A 20,784-nucleotide genomic window follows, 5' to 3' on the forward strand; every position below is an offset into this window, starting at 1 on the left:
ACTCTTTAACTGTTTCAACATATTAGCATATCAACATATCATAAGAATAAGAATTACCATCGATGGAAATTACAGTATACTATAGTATTAGTATGGCTTATACTGTGCAATTACAAGGACAATTTCTAACCACATGCCTGTATGACGAAGCCAAAGTCACCAAACGTTCTCCCTGAGAATACGCTCTATTCAAAAATAAGACCGAAAAAAGCACACCAGTGACCGTGTTCGTTCTAGTACAGTAATTCTATCGATTCCTAGATTTAGAAAAAACGAGCCATAACAACCGCAGCAACCAATAAACCAGGTAACGCCATCAACGCGAAAAGGTCCCAATTCCTCGCCTTCCACCTCGGCATTCGTGCCTCTGCAGTCTCCAAGTGCATTCCCCGGGGTTGTTTCACCCCCAACCGACGTTCACGTTGCCGTCCTTGCCAATCGACCAAAACCTCCTCGATCAAGTCCACGGCCAAATGCTTTCGATGCGCGGCGATGCGGGCGATTCCACACACACGGCGCACATTAGCCATGATCGGACCATCGTTGCGAATGTCATTGAGTATGCGTGTGACGGCGGCTGTGACATCGGACGCACTCAGGGTCTCTTTTTGCAGTGGGACCGAGACCCCTGCGTCTCGTAATCGCATTGCATTCTGGATTTGGTCAAAGTAGGCTGGTAAGGTGATGACAGGGATACCGGCCACAACGGCTTCGTTGGTTGAAGATGCTCCTGCGTGGCTGATGAACACAGCGACTCGGGGATCATGTAAGATTGGGCGCTGGGGGGCAAAGTCGGCGGTTAGGATGGATGAGTGCTTGTTCTCTAGGAGACTGCCGAGGGTGGTTTCGTCGCTAGAGTCGGTTGGTGAGGGGAGAAGGGCGGAGGTATCGAGTTGTCTGCGAGCTTTGGGACTCGCGGCCCAAATGATACCATCGATTAAACTGGCTCGGAGAGCGGTGATCGCCCCAGACAGGAGATCGGCTAGTACCCTGTGAGGGAACAAGACGTGCGTGCCTAGCGCAATGTAAAGAACGCGGGAACGCGATTGGAGAAATGAGGGAAATGGCTCTGTGAGTTCGTCGACTTTATCGGCAAGAACAGGCCCAATGGCTGCAACATTGGGGGGGGTCTCTTTGGCTGCCTCGAGGGCGAAAAAGGAGTTCACTAGACAGAGATAGTCGGGCCTTGGAAGCATAGGAAGCTGTCGGGACACGCCAGCCGATTGCCGCATCTGCTTCACCCAGCGCTGGTATTCAAGGAAGTGCGGTAAGGCTGTGTAGATGCGGACGGCATTTTTCAAGCGCTGCCATAGAGTTGCGAACTCGGACGTCAAGACTTCGACCTGGAGTCCTGGGATGCCGGGGATATATGAAGCATGCATCATACCAGTCGGCATCTGAGGCCAGTGCATTGCGAATGGAACGTCATGCTCGAAACAGACGTCTCGGACTGCATCTACCAAGTAGTCTGCCAGGATGAAATCTGGCCGGGTGGCTGGGTCAAGCACCAACTGGGTGAGGTTGTGATATACATGTGGCCATGAGGATTCGAGGTACTTTTTGGCAGCAAATACAGCACCCCAGTTGCATATCAAATCAGTTGCCCATTGGGACATCTGCTCGTAACTTTCTTCTTCCTGCTCTTTAGGAATGGCAGGTCCGACGATATGAAGCCGCGAGATAAAAGGGGAATTTGACAGCCATTGCCGACGTCCAGCGAGGGTTGCGAAATCAATTATATAGCCACGGGTTGCGAGAATGGAGGACAATTTGAGAAGAGGAGCTAGACGGCATCAGCTTCCAGCTCAATTTGGTGAAATTTTATTGACATACCTGCGTTGGTGTAGCCCCCGCCTGCAACAACGACAAGAATGCGCCTCTGCTGTGCCATAGTTGCTATTGTGATGCTGAACGGACATTGTGGATACGCCGAATGCAGTCTGATTATATTGTATTCTATACATTGGGGAGTTTGAGTCCTACAAGTGATTGTGGTGGGATAATGCTGCGACGGCGACTTTGCTCATCGGCGACTTTTGTGTGGCTGAATCGGAAGCTTCTATCCAATCAGTATGATATGCTTTTGTTGGATGAGTTGGTGAAGGATCAGGGCTAAGCCCAAGTTAGTGATGATGTGCAAGGCTTATTTCAGGCGATAACTACTCTGTAAGTAGTTAAAAGAAAACTGAAACGGATATAAATAGTAGTCCCCTCATCCCCCTCAATTCTCCCCGCCTGAATCCTTCCTCGTGATTCCACCTTCACATTCAGATTCAGGTGGAAATCATGTTTTTTTATGCCCGTAAGAAGGTTTTCAACACTGTCGGTGCCACAGTTGGCCTGGTGTCTGAAGGTATCACGGCCAAGAAAACCCACAAGGCTGAGAGCGATCCACAGCAAGATGCAGATCTCGATCAAGACAGAGAGGAGGGAGAGAGAGACAGCAGTGAGCTAGACGAAATCAATAATGACCATGAACGACAATGGGACCTCGACGAGGCCCAAGACCGACTGCTTGGAGCAGCTCAACAATCACCAGCGATCAACGAGACCATCGACCACACCCACCTTGCACAATCATTTGCCCAGCAATACCCCCTCCCCCCCTCATATGAGAGACCCTTCCTGCCATATCCAGTTGTTCTGCCTCAACGTCGGCCTCGCACTCGAGCCAGAGGTTTTGTGCGTGCCTACGCGCCGGACCTGAACGCCTTCGGAATCGACCAGGACATGTTCCTCGACTTCGTTGACCGGGCGAATCAGTCGTGCCGGGGATGCGAGGCGTTGGGATTGCTCAACTTTGCTACACTAATGGCTATCCCCCTAGGCTCACCGGGGATAGGGATGGCCATCTCCGTGGTGCTTCAACTTGCGATCAAAACGACCATCGCCATGGATGGGCGACGGAAGTCGAATAACTTCTTCGACGCGGCGAATCGCGACTTCTTCATTCCTCGTGGTCTTTTCTGCCTCGTCATGACCTGGAACCCCGAAATCGATGATCCATACGTCACCTTCAACATGAATCAGACCGTTGATTCTGCTATGGCAAGGGGAGGGGAGGGGAACTTTGACAAGCTCAAGCATAAGTTCCAAAAGGCCAACGGGGAATCACAATTCATTCCTGACATTGCACCACTCGAGTTTCCCACTCTGGACAAGATGGATCTAGATCCCGAGACGCAGAAGAAGAATGATACGATGAAGGACAAGGCGAGGCGGAAGATCGAGTTTGCCGCAGGGTACCGGGACAAGAGGGCACAGGCGAGATTTGTACGTTCTCATCCACACATACTATACTATACCATGTTATATACTAACCATAAGCGATACAGAACGCAGAAGATCCCGACAGTACTTTGATTCAAGGCCCCGAACCGGAATTCACCTCGCGCTACGCAGACCCAAATCACCCAGCCAGCGAAGGCTCCCCCGTTGCGCTTCTTACCGGAGGCCGTCTCACGGAGAAACAGATCTTCAAGTATACCGCGGCCGGGTTCGCATATAACCAGGGCAAGAAAGCGTATGCGAAACGTAAAGAGAGAAAGGTCTCCCAGGAAGAGGTGGCGGATGGTGTTCATCCGGAGACAGAATCCAGTCCCACAGGCGATGGGGAGGCGACGCCAAAGGAGGGTGTTTCGGAGGGACTGAATAAGGTGACGAATAAGTTGAAGAAGGTGAGTTCTTTCTGTTCGTGTCTTGGGGATGGATAGGTGCTAATGGGTAATGTAGAAAGTGGTATATTTGATGATTGTGAATATGCCGAGTGAGGAGGAACTACAGCAGGCGAGGGAGGCACTGGAATGATTGGGATATTTGTACGCATTAACTATAGATACGATGCTATCATAGGTCCATATGTGATGGAATGTGCTCAGTCTTCGTTCTCAGCTGAATCTAACTTGGTCAAATATTTTACGTTACCTAGATAGTAATACTCATCCAAGTTTCTCAGTAGACTTCAGCCAAAATATTCTGGTAATCATATGGGCAAGCGTGTTTAAGCCATCTCACTTTTAAATCTTTATGCTCCATTTGTGACACCAAAAGGTGGGTTTAAGACAATACAGGAAACTATGCCCCGAATATGGTCTTCTATATCCAAATTGGAGGTGCCATTATTTCTGCAGTTGCCAGGTACATTTATTCATGCAACATTACCATACTCCCCAATTTCCAGGCTTGTCCGGTTGCCATGTTCCACGTTCTTTGATCTGACACGGCAGCCCTCCACGCTCCCAATCCAAGAAACTTGCCATTGGCAACGTGATATGTGCCAACTTGCTGACATGTCTGCGTCCCTATTTCCTCATCCAAGAACATTTCCTGTTCCGCTTGCTTGATGATTGGCTGTATGACATAAAGCGTTCTATCCCGACTCAGTTCTGGGGTCTTCTGACTGTTGAGGATTCCCTCCCACTCGGAGACGCTCAGCTCATCGCTGAAGAGTATTCCTGCACCACGACTTGAGCGCACTGATTTGAGGATGTAGTCGTCTTTGGACAATTTGCCCTGATAGTGCAAGTCGATGAGCTGCTGTAACTCCCTCGATCCGGGGATTATGGTGATTATGACTCCCTTTCGGAGCAAATCAGCTTGTTCCTCCGTCAGAACACGATACTTGGTCACTAAAGCGTCTAGTTCTTGATGAATAATTCCCAGGAGCCGCTTGCCATGGACCAGAAGCATGCTGCGTACGTCGTTGCCGCCATACAGTGCCAGATGCTGTCGCATTTCAGGAGCGAGGGACCGGTATTCATCAAGAAACAGCTGGAAACCGACTTGGTGGATCCTTTCAAGTTTCTCCTCTCCGTCTGTAAATAATGCAGGGCTGGTCGTGTAGAGGGCATATCCAGTCGCCAAAGTAGTATTTGGTACTAGACGTAAGTCTTCCGGATGGATAACACATAAGCATGTCTGTTGCAGGTGCGAGAGTGTACCGATGCCGCCCATGGTAAAAGAAGATAAGATGAGAAATTTCCTGAGGTCAGGTTGGAGAGGGTTTCATTGGTCTGTTATCAAACCAGATCAGGAGAGCTCTTTGGAAGAGAACTCAACTTTTTATAACCAGCATATTGACTTCGGCCCGCAAAAGTCCGATTAGTAGAATGAGCAGCCGTATTAAGTTGACGTGATCATTTGCTTCCAGCGAATCCTATTTGACACCGATCCAATACGTACTTGATCAGCATTGATCGATCATCTCATCTAAGGGACAGACGACATGAAGTAGTTTCTACATTCGTGGCATTATTCATCTCGCTGAACTAGGCATTGCACTACTTGCCTTTAATGTAAATACTCCCAATGCTGTCCCAAATTAGGCGTTTGCAAGGGTAATCGAATTTACAAGCACACAAGAACCACCAAAGACATTGCAAATCTTTTGGTTCCCGAGCGCCAGGGTCCCAACCCAAGAAAACGGCCATTGATAGCATAGTAAGTGCCAACAATGTAACTGCCAGGCACCGTCCTGGTCTTGTCTACGATGATATCGAACTTGGGCTGCCGTACGTATGGCTGCAGGACATACGAAGTTGTGTCTGCACGAATAATTGGGTCTTGCATATTCAGCAAGTGCACTTCCCATTCCTCCTCCGAGAGTTCTTCTCCAAGCACATGGCCTCTTCCGCGGCTTTGGCGAGAGGCCTTCAAAATGTAATCATTCTTCGTGCCGAGTTGTTTTGATTTTAACTCCGGGGATCCTGGTAAGATCGTAGGCACGATTCCTTTGCGGGGGATTTCACCCGCCTCTGGGGTGAGTATCTTTTGTTTGTTGACAAGCTTCTCGACCTCCTGTAAGACAATGCCCAGGAACCTCTCATCATTCACGAGTAAGGTAGTGCGTATATAATTTACCCCCGTTTTTGCCAAATAACGGAGCATGTCTTGTGGAAGCAGGCTAAACTCATCAGTGAACAGCGACAAAGCTATCTGATGGACCCGCTCTAGCTGCTGTTCATTTTCACCTACCCCCTGGCAGCCGCAGTAGAGAGCACAGCCTGTTGGCGAAGACGGATCCGGTTTCAATCGCAGGTCAGATACACTCACCAACTTGGGGCACAGTCTAGTCTTCTTCTCAGCTAGAAAGGCAAATTCTTGTCTTTCGAGCTCATCTCTATCCCGGACGAGATGAATTGGCAGGCCAGGGTCGAAGAGACCGAGCACACTACCCAGCATGTCGTTCATTTCACCTGCCGTATCGATTGTATGTTCGGGACCGAGCAGCTCCTGCAATGCGCCGTGCTTGTATGCGCTGAAGATGATGGCATTGTGAGGCGTGCGACTGTTGATTTCGCAGATTTGAAACCCACCCCCCGGGGCCACTAAATTTGTCCTCGTTCTATATCTAGGTCTATACCTGGCGCGTACATCATGAGTGTAAAAGATAAAATGGCCGCCGTCTGCCCGTACATGACTTCTCTTATTTTCCTTTTTTCTTCCATCCAAGAAACCCTGCCAAATTCTATGACTCCCAGTTCATACATAAACGGTGCTGTCACTGAAAGAAGTTTATTATACCGCCAGACCAATGACTCAGGAGAGCAAAACAAAACAGCGGGCCCTGTAGACTGGAACAGCTTCGTCCAACAGCCTGATGTTCATTTCGAGAATAATTTCGCTGAATCAACAAAATGAAATGTGCATTTTGTGCGATGCAATTTTCAAAGGTGCGTCTTTACTACTGTGTATAGCTCTTTGGTTGCTAATCTAATTTTAAGGTTTACTTTACTGCTTCAACCACCAGATTACAAGTACTGGCTCAAGAATGCCACACTGAAACTTATTGAAGGGTTCCTTCGTTGGTACCTTGAGAACCATCACGTCATGTACCAATCAGGCTTTCTGGTCTTTGTACGATACTGGGGAGTGTTTTGGTGCGAGGAAATGGACCGCCTCTTTCCTTATGACCTAAGACGGAAGATGACGAATGTAAGTGAATATCTGAATATCTTAGATAAGTGAGGATCAAGACTTATTTAACTAGCTAGTGTGCACCGCCCTTACTGATGAGTACAACCTGGACCTGGGACCAAAGACACAGCCGTCAGTCAATATTGACGACCATCTCTTCACTACCTACCATCTCATGGCTGTCAGTGATGTACATTTTTCTGTGATAGGCTACGCCTAGATCGGCACTCGGAGCAAGCCCTCGCAAGCACGTGACAATTGGCTAGATGCCCTGAACAGCATCACATTTGTGTTTAGTAACCCATGTGATGTGATATTGAAGATTGTGGACAGAGCAGCCCTCCGTCAACGACCATTTCGCGTGGCTGTTCCATTTCCCTTTCTTGAAATCGTCAAGTTAAGAGATGCCTATGGAGATTCATGGATTGATTTGGACTTTGCAACATCCCTGTTTCATTTCCCAGCTGTTCGCATCATCGACGCTCAAAACTTAGGGGAGCGTATGGGAACAGAAGATACCAGGCTCACTCAAATCCCTCAAGATCACTGAAATCGCACAGGAATTGATCCCTGATCTAGTCTTGGATCTCTTGGTGCTAGTCAAACCCCGCCAAGTCTCAATTGGTGTGCTTGCACCGGTGTCTGAGGGTATGGGAGTTTGTCTGAACGTCAGAGTTAGACAGTCAAAGGATCTGACATCTCTTGAGCTAGCGATCAGTCCTTGTAAATAGATTATACCACCTTACTCATAATGCAATCCTCCGGTGACAGTCAGCCCTTGTAAACACCGTCAAAAGGCCAATATGAGCACACAATGGCACCCCAGTCCTCCCCCCCAGATTTAATATTCTCGTCGAGAGGGTACTTCGTTTATGGGAAACATTATTGTGGGGGAGGAACTTCTCCAGGGCCCACCTTTCGGACTAAAGATGGAGGGAGCCAATGTGAGGAAAAATTCCCCGAGATACCAGCGGCCCGAATTTCTCCCGATTGCTTGTGTTGCATTTCTGCAGAGCTTAAAATTTGGTTCTTGGCAGCAGACTTGAGATGTTCAATGTTGGCAAAGTTGCGTGAATTCGCTCAATTAGACTGGATTTCACCGGAGATTTCAAACTGAACCAGGGCCGAAATCCTGGAATCACTTACCATGGACGAAGAAGCATATGCAGTGGGCAAAAAACCGGTGGTTTACGCGCCGTCCCTGGAAGATGGAGAAAAGCCACCATCGAAAAAGAACTTGGAGCCTTTTGGCAACGAAGAGACAGCAGATGTCAAGTATCGGACCATGAAGTGGTGGTAAGTGGCCAATTCCCTTCGGAAAACGCAATCCGTTGCGTTGAATATCTGACACGGTACCTAAATCTGTAGGCACTGTGGAATGCGTGAGTCCTCAATTTTTATATTCCATTCAGCTCTGGACTTGATAATCTAACTCAGCTGTCAGTTATGATTTCGGAGAACGTCTCGGTGGGAATTCTTTCTCTCCCGTCCGCCGTGGCAACCCTCGGGATGGTACCGTATGTATCGTCCATGTAGACAATTTCTCAGAGGCCCGCTGACATTAAATACAGCGCTGCAATCATGATTGTTTTCGTATCTGCTCTTTCATGGTATACAGGCTATGTCATTGGCCAATTCAAGCTCCGTCATCCCGAGATTCACAGCATGGGAGATGCCGGCGAGCTCTTGATGGGCCGCTTCGGCCGCGAATTTCTGGGAATCGGCCAGCTTCTATTGTTAATTTTCCTCATGGCGAGCAACATAGTGACGTTTAATATCCTGATGAACGTTTTGACAGACCACGGCACCTGCACATTGGTGTTTGGTGTTGTCGGACTGGTCATCTGCTTTCTGGGCGCCTTGCCGCGGACAATGGAAAAGGTCTATTGGATGTCTGTTGCTTGTAGGTACAGGCTTCCCTTGGAACGAAAATTGGCTTACTGACTTATGTTAAGCATTCCTGAGTATCTTTGTTGTTGTGATTATTGCCATGATTGCAATGGGGGTGGAAAGCAAAAGCCACGTCCCAATCCAAGCCACGACAGACGTGAGCTTCCGCGAGGGATTCTTGGCCGTGACAAACATCATTTTTGCTTACCGTACGTTGGGGAGAAACCCCGGGCTATTGCCGGAATGTCCAGCTAACCCGAGGCAGTCGCCCATGTTGCATACTTTGGCTTCATGTCCGAGACAGAGGATCCGCGAACCTTCAACAAGTCGCTTGCAATGCTCCAAATCATCGATACGGTCTTGTACTTAGTGAGCGCGTTGATTATTTATCGCTACGCAGGACCCAGCGTCCAGTCACCCGCCATCAACTCCCTAAGTACTGTCATGAGCAAGATTGCCTGGGGCCTTGCTATTCCAACGGTGACTACAATTTCCCCTTTTGACCCAGCGATCCATCTCATGCTAATCGAAAACAGACCATTCTCTCCGGAGTCGTCCTGGGGCATGTTGCATGCAAATACATCTACGTGCGCATGTTTCGTGGGTCCGACAAAATGCACCAGCGAAGTTTTCTGTCGATCGGATCCTGGGTTGCCATTTGTCTCGGGGTTTGGGTGGTATCCTGGGTCGTGGCAGAATCGATTCCCGTGTTCAATGATTTGCTCAGTCTTATTGTATGTTTGAACCCTGTCAAGCCTTTGATTTAAATTGCCAGCGCAAGCTAATGCAAGTAATCCCTACAGAGCGCACTATTCGGAAGCTGGTTCAGCTGTAAGATCCACTCAACCCAAATATGATGATTGATCCTAACTTTAACTAAACAGTCGGATTTCCCGCCATCTTCTGGTTGCACATGAACTACGGCCAATACTTCCGGACTACAGCAAAGACGTTCTTGACAGTAGTCAACACTGCTGTCTTGGCCATATCCTGTGCTATTGTGAGTATACATTCTCATCCACCATCTTGGCCCCTTACTAAATCTATACCACTTACCCAGTGCGGTTTGGGTCTCTACGTGTCTGGCGTGGCAATCCATGAAGACTCCAGCTCCAGCAGCTGGTCTTGTGCTAGCAATGTTTGATGCCAGATGAGTTGAATACCATGTGGCTCATTTACACTGCATAATATGAGACAATTGCTGTACCCACTGGCTGGATGCCAGTGCTTGCAGTTCATCAAGCCTTTGAGCCCCTGTATGTGAAAAGCACAATGTCATTTACTGCTTACTGTTCTGTTCATAAAGAAAATGCTTTCCAGCAATGTACAGATATAGAGAGAACATAATCACTGTGACAGACGGATATTATGCGTGAAACAGAATTCAGATGACTTGAGTGTTTGAATTGCCAGGCAATGGGTTATGGCAGTCTGTATTACTGAATAGCAACTGGGAGAAGTGACAAAGCGAGCAACTCGGAAGACTATCCGAATGAAACACTTCTTTGGGTGAAGCTCCACAAGCCACAAAACCCGAGAAATGTCGAATGGCTTTAGAGCGCCGATAAAAGTTGATAAATTAAGGGGTCCGCCTAGCAATTCCCCAATCACCGCTCCCCGTCGCTTTTCCGGTGAAGGAATTACTGTTTCCAGTGTCCCAGGTAAAACACTCGCTTCCGTCAAGGTGAGCATAATCGACGCGGGCAGTAGCGCCAACACACGAAGACCAAGCAGAACAATCACTGCTAGCACTTCTGCGCTGGCCCGCAGGCTTATTCCTGGGTAGACTTGTTCCTTGGAGAAAGTATCTGATGACCATTCCATGAAATCCAGCACTTGATACATCAGGGCCCGAAGTATCCCGTAGAGAAATGCGGGTGCTGCTAAAATTCTCCGCTTCCTTGTATCTGCGTGCATAAACAACGACTGGAGTGGGAGTTGAACAGCTGATATTGTAGTACAAGTCCAGATTAGATGAAGTTCACATAGGAGGACAGAAGAAATGGCGTATGCGAAGGGTCCCAGCAATCTATGCCTGAAGACTGTTGCTCCCAGAATCATTTCGACCGTTTAATGGGCTAGCTCGTAGGTAACGGCTATCCCGAGTCCTCTAGAGAGGAGGCACACGCCCTGGTTATGGTATATGAGGCGAACGTTGCGGAGCGCTTTTGATGCCTGTGGCGCCAAGGCAGAGTCCATGTGACTGTGTGGCTCTTCGAGTCAATGAGAGCCCCTGCGGTGCAAACTTATATACTCCGTACAAGAATAAAGTTACAGTTGTGGTCGGAGGGACTCTTTCTATACACCGAACCACAGATTCACAGCTTGCTATACATAATTTTGTGGGCAATATTTCTCCACCCGACAACACTTTATCGTAAGAAATGCCACTGCAAAACCTTCCAGCTGAAATCTTTTCTACGATCCTTCGTTTTGTAAGCAATGATCAACTCTTCTTACTTGTCTGCAAGTGGTGACATGAGCTTGCCGAGCCTATTCTGCTAGAGAACCTCATCCTCAGTGCCAATCAGCTCGCGCAATTACCCGAGCAAATGCATGCAAAATTCAAGGTGTTTGTACGGCGGCTCACCATAGATGTGCATGGTGCCAGTGACTGGCCTGCCGACGAGGTCGAGGGCAATGAATTCAATCAGACTCTTAGTCTATTGATGCGCCACTGCTCTCGTCTGACATCTTTCACTTTGCGCGCACGCAATCAGTTTGATCCAGTACAGCTTCTAGCTCCCAATCACCATTTACCTCTCAATGTGGTCTCCAGCGAGACTTTTGGATGATCTCCGGGTTTCCAAGGTTTCGGAAATTGAGATTGACACGTGTGGCTCTGAGTTCAAGAATGAAATACATGTCTGTCCTTGGCTGGCACTCAAGATTCCCCATCTGCGATCTGTGCGGCTGCGAATGCACAGGATCTGTCCTCAGATCTTCGAAACGGAGCACAAGGATCGTGGCTCATCCTCCAAGACTGAAAATATCATCATCAATCTCAGTCTCGAGGAAACAGACCGTTTCTCCACATGATTGAGCCATCATTGCACCGAGTCAAGGAGGGGCTTTGGAGCTATATGATGACATGGTCATGAGGGCTATTGAGTTCGCTAAACAAATGCCGAACCCAGCCCTGAAAGTATTCAGGATCCTGTGTCACAAACACCCGTTGTTGGAGACGGTGGCTAAAGATTGCATTACTGGGACCAAAATGATCCTCGATGATTATGGTAAATGGGACTGGGACAATGATGGGCGAGCGGACCCAGATGATGAGGATATTTCTAGTCAGGAATTCTCGTCAATGGATGGCAGTAGTGATGTCGACAGCTAAGCTGCTGGCAGAGAGAATGGGGGTGCTGTATAGGCAGGATTGACTGCTAGACACATCATCTTTCATTGCGATTATTTGTGTGAATCGTGCCCTACTCCAGCTGTGGATAATCTCTTTATAAGGACACAAATAGCCTACCGAATAAGTCCTAGTCTTGATATCTCGGTTTTGCCAATATGCAAACTACAATTGCTGTATCCGTATCAATACACCCAGGCAGTTCTTGCTCCCGACAGATAGATTCGGCCAGGACTCATGTTGATCAGCGCCGCGATGATACCTTAACCAGCCAGACGGCTGCTGTCCCGGCGCAATAATATACTCCGGAGTAGTTCAGGGACTTCAGGGACTCTGGCCGCATTCCGGTTGAAATGATCGGCGCCAATTTCAACTTAGAAGTCTAAATTCTCCAAAGTACCGAGGCTTCACAGATCCGATGCAGATCTTTCTCCATTTATCAACGGACGGACTGCTATGACAGCAAAATCTCGTCAATGCCGTTACTTTGTTAGGAAGACATTGCGAGTCACAACCTGATCCTCGCATCACTAGACTGCTTCGCTTCATCGCAATTACATCTATATTACATACAGTTCTGACAATGTCGAGCTCTCGTGCATGCCACAGCCTGATCAGCAGTGCTTCGGACATTTGCATGTGATTCTCCATGTTGAACTTATTATTGAGTATCAACAACATGGTGGACCCACGTAACTAGCCTTAGGGATTGTGATTTAAGATATTAATGTTTCCGTGTATGTGGACTTGACATTTTACATTTCTTTTTTCTTCTCCCCCACAAACTAGATATACATGCCAACTTCAGAACGAAATATCATCTGAAGACTCCCACGCAGATAACTAACGAGCAACGACGAGTCCCCGGCGATCGATAATGGCCTCCAGGATTACCTGGATACACCCAGTCCGGGCTATCCAAGTCCTCTTCGGCATTGCCGTCTTCGGCCTCACAATCTACGGTTCGTTCCCCTTTCCCAATTAATCCCAACCACTCAATAACATTACGCATCTTCTAACAACCCACAGTCCTCAGCGTCTACAAATACGACAGCGTCTCCGAATTTATGCTCTTCAACGGAATATGGACCGGCTTCTTCGCAACGCCCTACCTCGCCCTGGCACCCGTGCACTTCGCAAAATTCTCACACCGGGTTCTCGTGCCTGTGCTGGAAACGAGCACGATGATTCTGTGGTTGGTGGGGGTTATTCTGCTGGGTATTGACTTGCCATCAACTTCGGAGTGTAAGTCGGCGGGTTGTGAGGCGACGCTGGCGGTTGTTGTTATTGCGGCTGTTGAGTGGTATGTCTTTCCTTTCCATGCACTGGAGGAATACGGTCGAGCTGTACCTTATACAGTGAACCGTATAAGTCCAAGATAGAACTGACCTCTATTTTGAACAGTGCCTTGTTCGTGGTAACTGCCGTCAGAGCTATCCGGATTAGCGTGCAAGCACACGTGCGAACCAACACAAATGCCCAGGTCCAGCAGCCTGCCCCTGAAGCCAGCGGTGCGATGGAGTCAGTATAGACTATAGGTGGCGATGTGACGATACCCTGAACTCTGGGGCGGGATAGGAAACCGATATGCAAAATAATGTATAATCAATAAACTCCTCACTTCTACGCTTGGACTTTATTGTTATTATTTAATCAAGTTTATTGTTTGGTAAGGAAGGGGGTGAGACGGAACAGTGATTAGGAGGAGTACAATGGATAGCAGATGCAGATATGGGTTGACATACTAGCGTGGTTGAGGCTAGGCTAAAACACAACCCTCCAAATCGTCGAGAAAATCAAATTCGTATGCGCGAAAGAATAACATAGTTAATATACCAAAAAACGATCATCCTATCAAGGGCTCTAGTCTACAATACTTCATCTTATACCCTACCGTTCCTATTCCAGGTACGGACCCTGATTCCGTTCCCGCTTGCCGTATCATTTCACCAAACCAGGCTCGTTGGTCGTGCTTTGTAGATCCAATCATTGCTGACAATACCAAACTGCGTTCAAGATGGAGAGGAAGCGTCCCTAGTGTAACTGGCCTACGAGGCGGCGCCCCTGACGAGCTTTCGAGTAAGGCAGTTGTATGGGAGGTTAGTGAGTTGTGAGTACACAACTATGTTATGATAATACTCAGCTATAGATTGTTACTACATGACATAGTAACCAACAAAGTATATCGGATAGATTTCCGGGCACATCGATTTCCAGCCGGGTTTCGAGGAGGGACTGTCAGCACTCGAACTAGACAGAGTACGTCTGAACGACCTCTCACCACTACTTGTGGAACAAATGCTTTACCTGTTCTCTCTACTCCATTAGTAAGTCACCACGGTCAATCCAACAGAATGAAATTGCTGATGCGAAGATGTATAGTGGTGACACGGTCCAGGACCAAGAAGATTGATATTCCAAAGAACCTATCAGAGCATACAATTGAAACTATGAGAAGAGACGATAGGCCCTGAGATGGCTGTCTAACATAGCATGAGCATTGCTGTGTTGTAACCAGGCCCTGTTTTGCCTGGGGAACCCCTACCTGAGCCCTTTAACGGGGCCCACGGGGCTTGGGGGCGTCTGACCCCCGGGCTCTAACCAGCCATGGCCGTATATACCAGTCTTTTAAGTATGTAGGAATATATAGTTACTTCATATGTTGTATCCTATCTATTATTGACTCTTGTTAAACAAAAATATGGTAAGCAGTAAAATTGGGAAATTGACGTGCCTGGGTAACTCCTTATATCAGACAAATCTTTGACAAAAACGACCAAATAATCTAATATATCTATCGAATAAATGCTTTGAATGAATTATGTCCATTTAATGCTCAAGTCTTGGAAGCAAGAAAGAGCTCAGAAAATGCGCCGCCATCCAACACCATACATAATAACTCCTATATTCAACTGATGATGCTTCCGTCTGAAAGAAATGTTCCTAGAATCCCCCCCCCGAAAAAGAAAACCGGAACAGAATAAAAACCCGAAAATAATCAAGCCCAGCAGCCAAAACGACCATGGTCCATAATACAAACTGACAGAGGCTGCCGACTTTAGTGAATGCGCCGCACATGGTCCTTCAAGTTATCCCTTCGGTTGAATTTCGCATTGTAGTCCCTTTTAGAGCACTTGAAGGAGCCGGGCAAGATATGTCTTGTCTGAATATGTCGCATCAATTCTGCCGGGCGTCGAAAACGACCGGAATAATTGCAACCACTCCACTTACAAATAAGTTCACGGATGTGATCTGCTGTGGTCCTTAAAATAATGTCAGAAATAAGATTTTCAAGAGGAAGATTGGGTGTATATCATGAAGAACGTACTGGGTCCTGTACGTGGGACAGCGACCATAAGATGCTTTGCCCTTGGCCGGTTTGTGGCTGGCAGTCACTGACCTGCGTGGTTCGTCCATCATCGGAGTAGATGGAGAGGAGTTGGTCGAGTGGCCGTTGCCAGTACTGCCGTAGCTCATGTTCGAAAGCTCAGTATTATCTGCTCCCTCGTCCGTAGTACCAGACTCCACAGTAGGAGCATCGATAGCCCACGTTGTATCGCTCGGGCTTGAGTCAATTGGTGGCAATGGCGGCATCATATTCCATTCGAACGGCGCCGAGGACAGGTGGGCGAAATGGGTGTATGGGAAAGGACTGTAGATGGGACGCTTTGTCCTGTCGGTAGTGTGAGGAATGGGTCGTCCACATTACCAGTCCAGACCTGACCAGGATATTCCACGCTTCCATGATGACCCTCTGGATCGAGGTATGGGTCGATATTGTGTGAAGACCAATTCATCTTGAAGCAACGCAATTTGGAGATAAGAATAACACTAAAAGTTAGCGAAGAGAAGAAAGAATAATGTATATGATAGATAGGATATGGAAAAGAGGTAACTGCATTGAATTGTCACTTGGAAGAGGAGAGAGTTGCGACTTCTTATACGTTCTCGAATACCAACTCCTCGGGCGACCCGGCGACTCGACGATCAAATATGAGTCCTAATTATGTTCCCCTCCAATCATAATGAGGTGGGGATCGGATTTGGAAGAGGACGAATTATCGCGCAGAATAGGAAACTGAGTGCCCGACAAGGCTACGGCTTACATGTAAATATACCAGTTTCTCCCTTTCCCTTTCTCTCCTCCTTGAATCTTTTCGACTATTTTGAGCATTGTCAGTCATGGATAACCAAAACTGGGAAGCTCATAAGGCCGAGATCGAGCGCCTCTATCTCGAGAAGGACCAGACGCTCAAGGACGTCAGAGAAGCCCTGGCAAAACGTGGTTTCCACAAAACGTACAGTATTTCCCATCTATTTTTGAATGTTTCTCTCTAACATCAAGCAGGAAAAGCCAGTACGAGACAAAATTCAAACAATGGAGATTGAAGAAATATCGCGCGGGGCCCAAGAAATGGCAGTACGTGGGACATCGTATCGGAAAGAGGAAGGCAAAGGGAAAGGAGAGCGAAGTGTACATCGATGGGATCGAGTTCCCATCTAAGAAAGTGAAGTATGTGATTTACCGGCAGGCGTTTCAATCAACAATCGACAAGTTCAAGTCAGGTAAGCCCAGCTTCCTTAAAAAGGTTGTTATCTCATCAGCTCACGTCCATTAGAGCCATCTCCAAGGACACCAGAAGGCGTTATCGTTTGCTCCCCGGGTCCGTCTACATTGCAGTTTGAATGGCCGCCAAATCTCCCTTGGTTCTCATTCTGTGACGCGGTTATGCCGATGATAGAAAGAAACTCGTCGCTGGAGGCAGACACAGTATCCTCTATTGAGCATGCTGTCACATCTCAAGCTCCCAAGTTCAACCAGGAAATAATACGTTGGTTAAGCTCGCTTACAGCCTGCAAAAGCGCACGGAGCTTGCAAGTCATTCAAAGCAGCTCTCACACCGCTGCACTCCTCAGCACCATTATGCCGGAAATGGACGATGGCCAGCACCTTACAACACCTGAAAGCCTCTGCCACCCCAGGCAAACGCAGCTTGAAGAAGCTGTACGGGTGTTTCTATGTCTCTTGTCCAACAACTTTACTCTGGGGAGTGGCGGTCAAGAAGACCACAAGCTTATTATGAGAATTCTCCGTACTTCTGGCCTGAACAACTTGCAAGCAATCAAGGAACTATTCTCCACAGCGGGAGCGACAGCAGAAGCCATTTCAGAAAGACTATTCAAGAGTGCTCTACGATCCTGTGATATGGAGGTCATCCAATTGATGATGAAGACGGGCATGGATCTAAATACCATCACTCATGACGGCATTATTGCCGTTACGCCTCTCGAATTTGCTGCAGAAATCCCGAACGAAATAGTGTCTATGAAGATGACTCGGATGTTGCTATCTTTCAAAGCCGACGTAAATGAATATGCACAGGAATCAGCACTGTATTTTGCAACGTGTCAGGGTCATGCAAATTTGATGAAAATTTTAATATCAAATAGAGCGCGGGTTACGCCATCCTCACTACACAAAACTATCTATTTGGATGATCCCACACTGCTCGAGGTACTACTAGATGCTGGCCCAGATATTGAAAGTGAGATTCGTGGCAAGACGATTTTAGGAATGGCCGTGTGTAGGTCGAATCTAAAGTTGACGCAAATGCTGCTTGAACGGGGTGCACATGTGAATGCACTGCAGGATACGGGTTTTGGCTTTCAAACCTATAAAACAACACCTTTGGGGCTAGCAGCTTCAAATGGAAATGTTGAAATGGTACGGTATCTTCTACTGGTTCGTGCTGATGTGAACCTGAACCCAACCCACCACCCTTACCTTACCCCACTTATACCGGCTGTCCGGGGGAAACATGTGGAAGTGGTAACGCTGTTGTTACAAGCTGGTGCTGATGTCAACAATTCTGGAACATGGCATGATGCCACAGGAAGAACACCCTTTCAGGAAGCCCTTTTCAATCGCGACTTGGAAATGTGCAGGTTGTTATTAGTTGCAGGACCTAAGGTCGACCAGACTGAGATTGAAGAATATTGCTCGCGTCAACTTCTCACATCCATCAAAGAAAATGATGTGGAGGCTGTTTCTATGCTGCTTAGCTTTGGTACTCGGGTAAATGATATTCACGAGGACGTTCCCGACAGCGGCCTTGGGGTTGCCGTAGAACTGGGAAATTTCCGGATAATCCAACTGCTACAGAATGCGGGGGGGGACAGTCACTGGACGAAAGATATCTTGCATCGGAAACGTCCAGACGGCAAGATACCTGGGACAAATTAAGTTCCTGTCAGAGATTCTTCTAATTAGCGGTCAGAGGATCCTTATTGCTGCAATTCTTGTAGAGAAGGAGGACCTCGTGGAATATCTTCTGAGCTTCGAGGTGGATCGACAGAGTGAAGAAATTATCCACGGACAGGCGATACAGCAGAGAATATCCAGTCGGAGGCAATGCCGAACTCCATTAGAGGCAGCATTGTTGTATGGGAGTCTGAATTTGGCTAAAGTACTGATTGATCGTGGAGCTCGCGCGACTGCGTTTGAGATCAATGCTGCTATTTGGGAAGCTTCGAGAACAAGCGACACTGAGTTCGTCCGGCGGTTCCTGAGTATGTTTCCATGTCTCGGTTATGCGGCCCCTACTGCTTTTGGAATAGCAGTAAAGAGGAAGAATACTTGTCTTGTTCATGTCCTTTTTCAATGCGGGATTGACCCCAGGGAAATTGCACAAGACTGTGAGGTTGTCTACCAGTCACAGCATCGCGACGTGGCAGGATGGTGGTATAACCATCTACGCTCATGTACATCAGTGCTTGAGATAATAGCACAAAGTGGGGATCTGGCTATGCTACAGACTCTGCTCCAGTGTACGACTTGGACAAGGCAGGATGTTGGGTGTGCACTGACTCTGAGCTTGGAATACAAGAACTACCACATTGCTCAGTGCTTATTGGAACATGGCGCAGACGTCAATCAGGAGGTCGGGCCTTCTCCTCTCAGGATTGCGGTGGAGCATCAAAATGTTCCTTTAACACAGGCTCTCATTGCTGCAGGGAGCGATCTGAATCATTTTCCAAGTGGCAGTTATAAACTCACAGCCTTACAAAGCGCGGTTAATAAGGACAACATAGAGCTTGTCAAAGTCCTCTTAGAAGGAGGCGCAGATGTCAATACTCCGACAGTCGAAGAAGGTGGAGCGACGGCATTGCAACTTGCAGCGAAGAATGGGAACATGGAGCTCGTTAGCATGTTTTTAGAAGCGGGTGCGGATGTTAATCAGGCAGCAGATAGTTTATTTGGAGCCACTGCGCTTCAGTTTGCTGCAATTCAGGGCTATATCGGCATCGCTCGCATCCTACTTGACACAGATGCCAATGCAAATGCGCCGGCAGCTGAAGACGGAGGACTAACAGCTCTGGAGGGCGCCTCTCAGCATGGTCGCATTGATATGCTGCAACTCCTTCTCAATGCAAAAGGCTCGGGCGAAGGTCATGACCAGAGGGAGCTGGTTAGGGCTGTGCAGCTGGCTGAAAGGAATGGAAACAATGCCGTTGCGCGTTTCTTGAAGGCGATTTGTGGCTGGTCCGAGTCAGACACATGCTACTACGAACTAAATCCTTTGGATGAAGATGATATATTTATACTGGGACAATATTTTTAATAAACTCTTCTCAAGCGATGAACATGAGGTGTTATAATTACAAGGTACTAGGAAACACATTAGCATCCATTTACACAAATCCTTTTTCTCTCCTTCTATCGTCGCCGTACATAAGGACCTCCAAATGACGGGTGGTAGAGACCTACTTCATATATCGTCCATTCCCTTTAACTATTCCAAATATTTCCAATTAGACAGACAGAAATGACAAGAAGATCCCATTTCCATCCCATGATATGAGAATGCGCCCACTTGATTCGATTAAACATGTTGCCTCAGCCCCATAATCAGAAGTAAGGTATAGGGTATAGATTTAGGGCCCTTTGGGGCAGGTCATATGCCCCAAAGGGCCGCCATGCCCTAAAGGAGACCCGATACCGACAAGTATGAGGACGGCCGATATCTATTCAAGAAAGTAGTCAAAAGTTTCTTGGCTGAGCCTTAGCCACAGTAGCTGTTTTTGGCTCCAGACAAGCCTTTCTTGAGTCCTTCATCCTCATCATAGTTTCACTTCGTTCGGTTTTCATTGCTTAACAGAAGATTTTCTGTGCTGTTTGTTTTTGGTCCTATTTTTTTCATCCTGGTATAAAAAGTGGTATAATTAGTTGTAATCGTTCAATTGTCAGGCTGGCTTCTCACTCGATATGTGTTTTATTTTATTTTATTTTATTTATTTATTTATTTTTTTTTTTTTTTAGAAGATCAAAAAGCCTTCCCCAACAATGCAGTTTTATCACCATTCAAACCTGCGCTACTGCTAGGAAATCGCAACCCCAACTTAGCCCTCCCTCACAGAACAAACATACCCCCTGTGAAAAAGGCTCCATGGTTGATATTATCGACACTTATTTTCACTAATTCCTCTTCCCTATTTCCCTATTACCCTATCTTGCAAAACTCGCCACGCCCAATGAGTTCAAAAACTGAACCCGAGTCCAACCCGTCGACACACTAGGGTTGGTCATAGGAGCTTTCAAATTCGATCTCCCATGGATCACA

General features: G+C 47.5%; 8 protein-coding genes across 8 annotated transcripts; 4 read left to right on the forward strand and 4 right to left on the reverse strand.

The window, feature by feature from the left end:
• Positions 1–74: 74 nt before the first annotated feature.
• Positions 75–1,945, reverse strand: ASPGLDRAFT_82929 (glycosyltransferase). The gene is made up of 2 exons (XM_022550193.1): positions 1,834–1,945; positions 75–1,783 (listed from the first exon to the last, which is right to left on the reverse strand). The coding sequence occupies exons 1-2, from the start codon at positions 1,889–1,891 to the stop codon at positions 264–266; spliced, it is 1,578 nt and encodes a 525-aa protein (XP_022400318.1). The 5' UTR covers positions 1,892–1,945; the 3' UTR covers positions 75–263.
• Positions 1,946–2,286: 341 nt separating this feature from the next.
• On the forward strand, positions 2,287–3,713 carry ASPGLDRAFT_127740 (uncharacterized protein; the record flags this gene model as incomplete). Its single annotated transcript, XM_022540738.1, has 2 exons — positions 2,287–3,273; positions 3,336–3,713. The coding sequence occupies 2 exons, from the start codon at positions 2,287–2,289 to the stop codon at positions 3,711–3,713; spliced, it is 1,365 nt and encodes a 454-aa protein (XP_022400319.1).
• A 430-nt stretch (positions 3,714–4,143) lies between these two features.
• On the reverse strand, positions 4,144–6,321 carry ASPGLDRAFT_1493365 (uncharacterized protein; the record flags this gene model as incomplete). The annotated part of the gene is made up of 2 exons (XM_022542025.1): positions 4,144–4,877; positions 5,460–6,321. Coding segments are annotated over 2 exons (1,596 nt in total), but the record flags the coding sequence as incomplete, so codon positions are not given.
• Positions 6,322–6,747: 426 nt separating this feature from the next.
• Positions 6,748–7,287, forward strand: ASPGLDRAFT_418591 (uncharacterized protein). Its single transcript, XM_022545499.1, has 2 exons — positions 6,748–6,933; positions 6,989–7,287. Exons 1-2 carry the CDS (start codon positions 6,829–6,831, stop codon positions 7,133–7,135), a joined length of 252 nt encoding a protein of 83 aa, XP_022400321.1. The 5' UTR covers positions 6,748–6,828; the 3' UTR covers positions 7,136–7,287.
• A 677-nt stretch (positions 7,288–7,964) lies between these two features.
• Positions 7,965–10,299, forward strand: ASPGLDRAFT_48183 (uncharacterized protein). The gene is made up of 10 exons (XM_022546841.1): positions 7,965–8,211; positions 8,284–8,297; positions 8,360–8,432; positions 8,487–8,818; positions 8,871–9,014; positions 9,071–9,285; positions 9,342–9,539; positions 9,609–9,636; positions 9,690–9,805; positions 9,866–10,299. The coding sequence occupies exons 1-10, from the start codon at positions 8,063–8,065 to the stop codon at positions 9,947–9,949; spliced, it is 1,353 nt and encodes a 450-aa protein (XP_022400322.1). The 5' UTR covers positions 7,965–8,062; the 3' UTR covers positions 9,950–10,299.
• ASPGLDRAFT_418612 (uncharacterized protein) lies at positions 9,858–10,899 on the reverse strand. The gene has a single exon (XM_022545500.1). It carries the CDS (start codon positions 10,864–10,866, stop codon positions 10,153–10,155), a length of 714 nt encoding a protein of 237 aa, XP_022400323.1. The 5' UTR covers positions 10,867–10,899; the 3' UTR covers positions 9,858–10,152.
• Positions 10,900–13,040: 2,141 nt separating this feature from the next.
• ASPGLDRAFT_36349 (MARVEL domain-containing protein) lies at positions 13,041–13,694 on the forward strand (the record flags this gene model as incomplete). The annotated part of the gene is made up of 3 exons (XM_022544679.1): positions 13,041–13,125; positions 13,193–13,466; positions 13,568–13,694. 3 exons carry the CDS (start codon positions 13,041–13,043, stop codon positions 13,692–13,694), a joined length of 486 nt encoding a protein of 161 aa, XP_022400324.1.
• Positions 13,695–15,071: 1,377 nt separating this feature from the next.
• On the reverse strand, positions 15,072–15,960 carry ASPGLDRAFT_26507 (uncharacterized protein; the record flags this gene model as incomplete). The annotated part of the gene is made up of 4 exons (XM_022543571.1): positions 15,072–15,091; positions 15,395–15,426; positions 15,492–15,829; positions 15,883–15,960. 4 exons carry the CDS (start codon positions 15,958–15,960, stop codon positions 15,072–15,074), a joined length of 468 nt encoding a protein of 155 aa, XP_022400325.1.
• Between the last annotated feature and the right edge of the window lie 4,824 nt (positions 15,961–20,784).

Source organism: Aspergillus glaucus, assembly GCF_001890805.1.
Source record: "Aspergillus glaucus CBS 516.65 unplaced genomic scaffold ASPGLscaffold_12, whole genome shotgun sequence".
NCBI lineage: Eukaryota > Fungi > Ascomycota > Eurotiomycetes > Eurotiales > Aspergillaceae > Aspergillus > Aspergillus glaucus.

Bases quoted from the DNA above. Each gene is read 5' to 3' on its own strand.
- ASPGLDRAFT_82929 (XM_022550193.1), bottom strand. From the start codon at position 1,891: ATGGCACAGCAGAGGCGCATTCTTGTCGTTGTTGCAGGCGGGGGCTAC. The intron at 1,784-1,833 runs GTATGTCAATAA...GATGCCGTCTAG, and splicing joins CGGGGGCTACACCAACGCAG to CTCCTCTTCTCAAATTGTCC.
- ASPGLDRAFT_418591 (XM_022545499.1), top strand. From the start codon at position 6,829: ATGTACCAATCAGGCTTTCTGGTCTTTGTACGATACTGGGGAGTGTTT. The intron at 6,934-6,988 runs GTAAGTGAATAT...TTATTTAACTAG, and splicing joins TAAGACGGAAGATGACGAAT to CTAGTGTGCACCGCCCTTAC.
- ASPGLDRAFT_48183 (XM_022546841.1), top strand. From the start codon at position 8,063: ATGGACGAAGAAGCATATGCAGTGGGCAAAAAACCGGTGGTTTACGCG. The intron at 8,819-8,870 runs GTAGGTACAGGC...ACTTATGTTAAG, and splicing joins CTATTGGATGTCTGTTGCTT to CATTCCTGAGTATCTTTGTT. The intron at 9,286-9,341 runs GTGACTACAATT...AATCGAAAACAG, and splicing joins GGGGCCTTGCTATTCCAACG to ACCATTCTCTCCGGAGTCGT.
- ASPGLDRAFT_418612 (XM_022545500.1), bottom strand. From the start codon at position 10,866: ATGATTCTGGGAGCAACAGTCTTCAGGCATAGATTGCTGGGACCCTTC.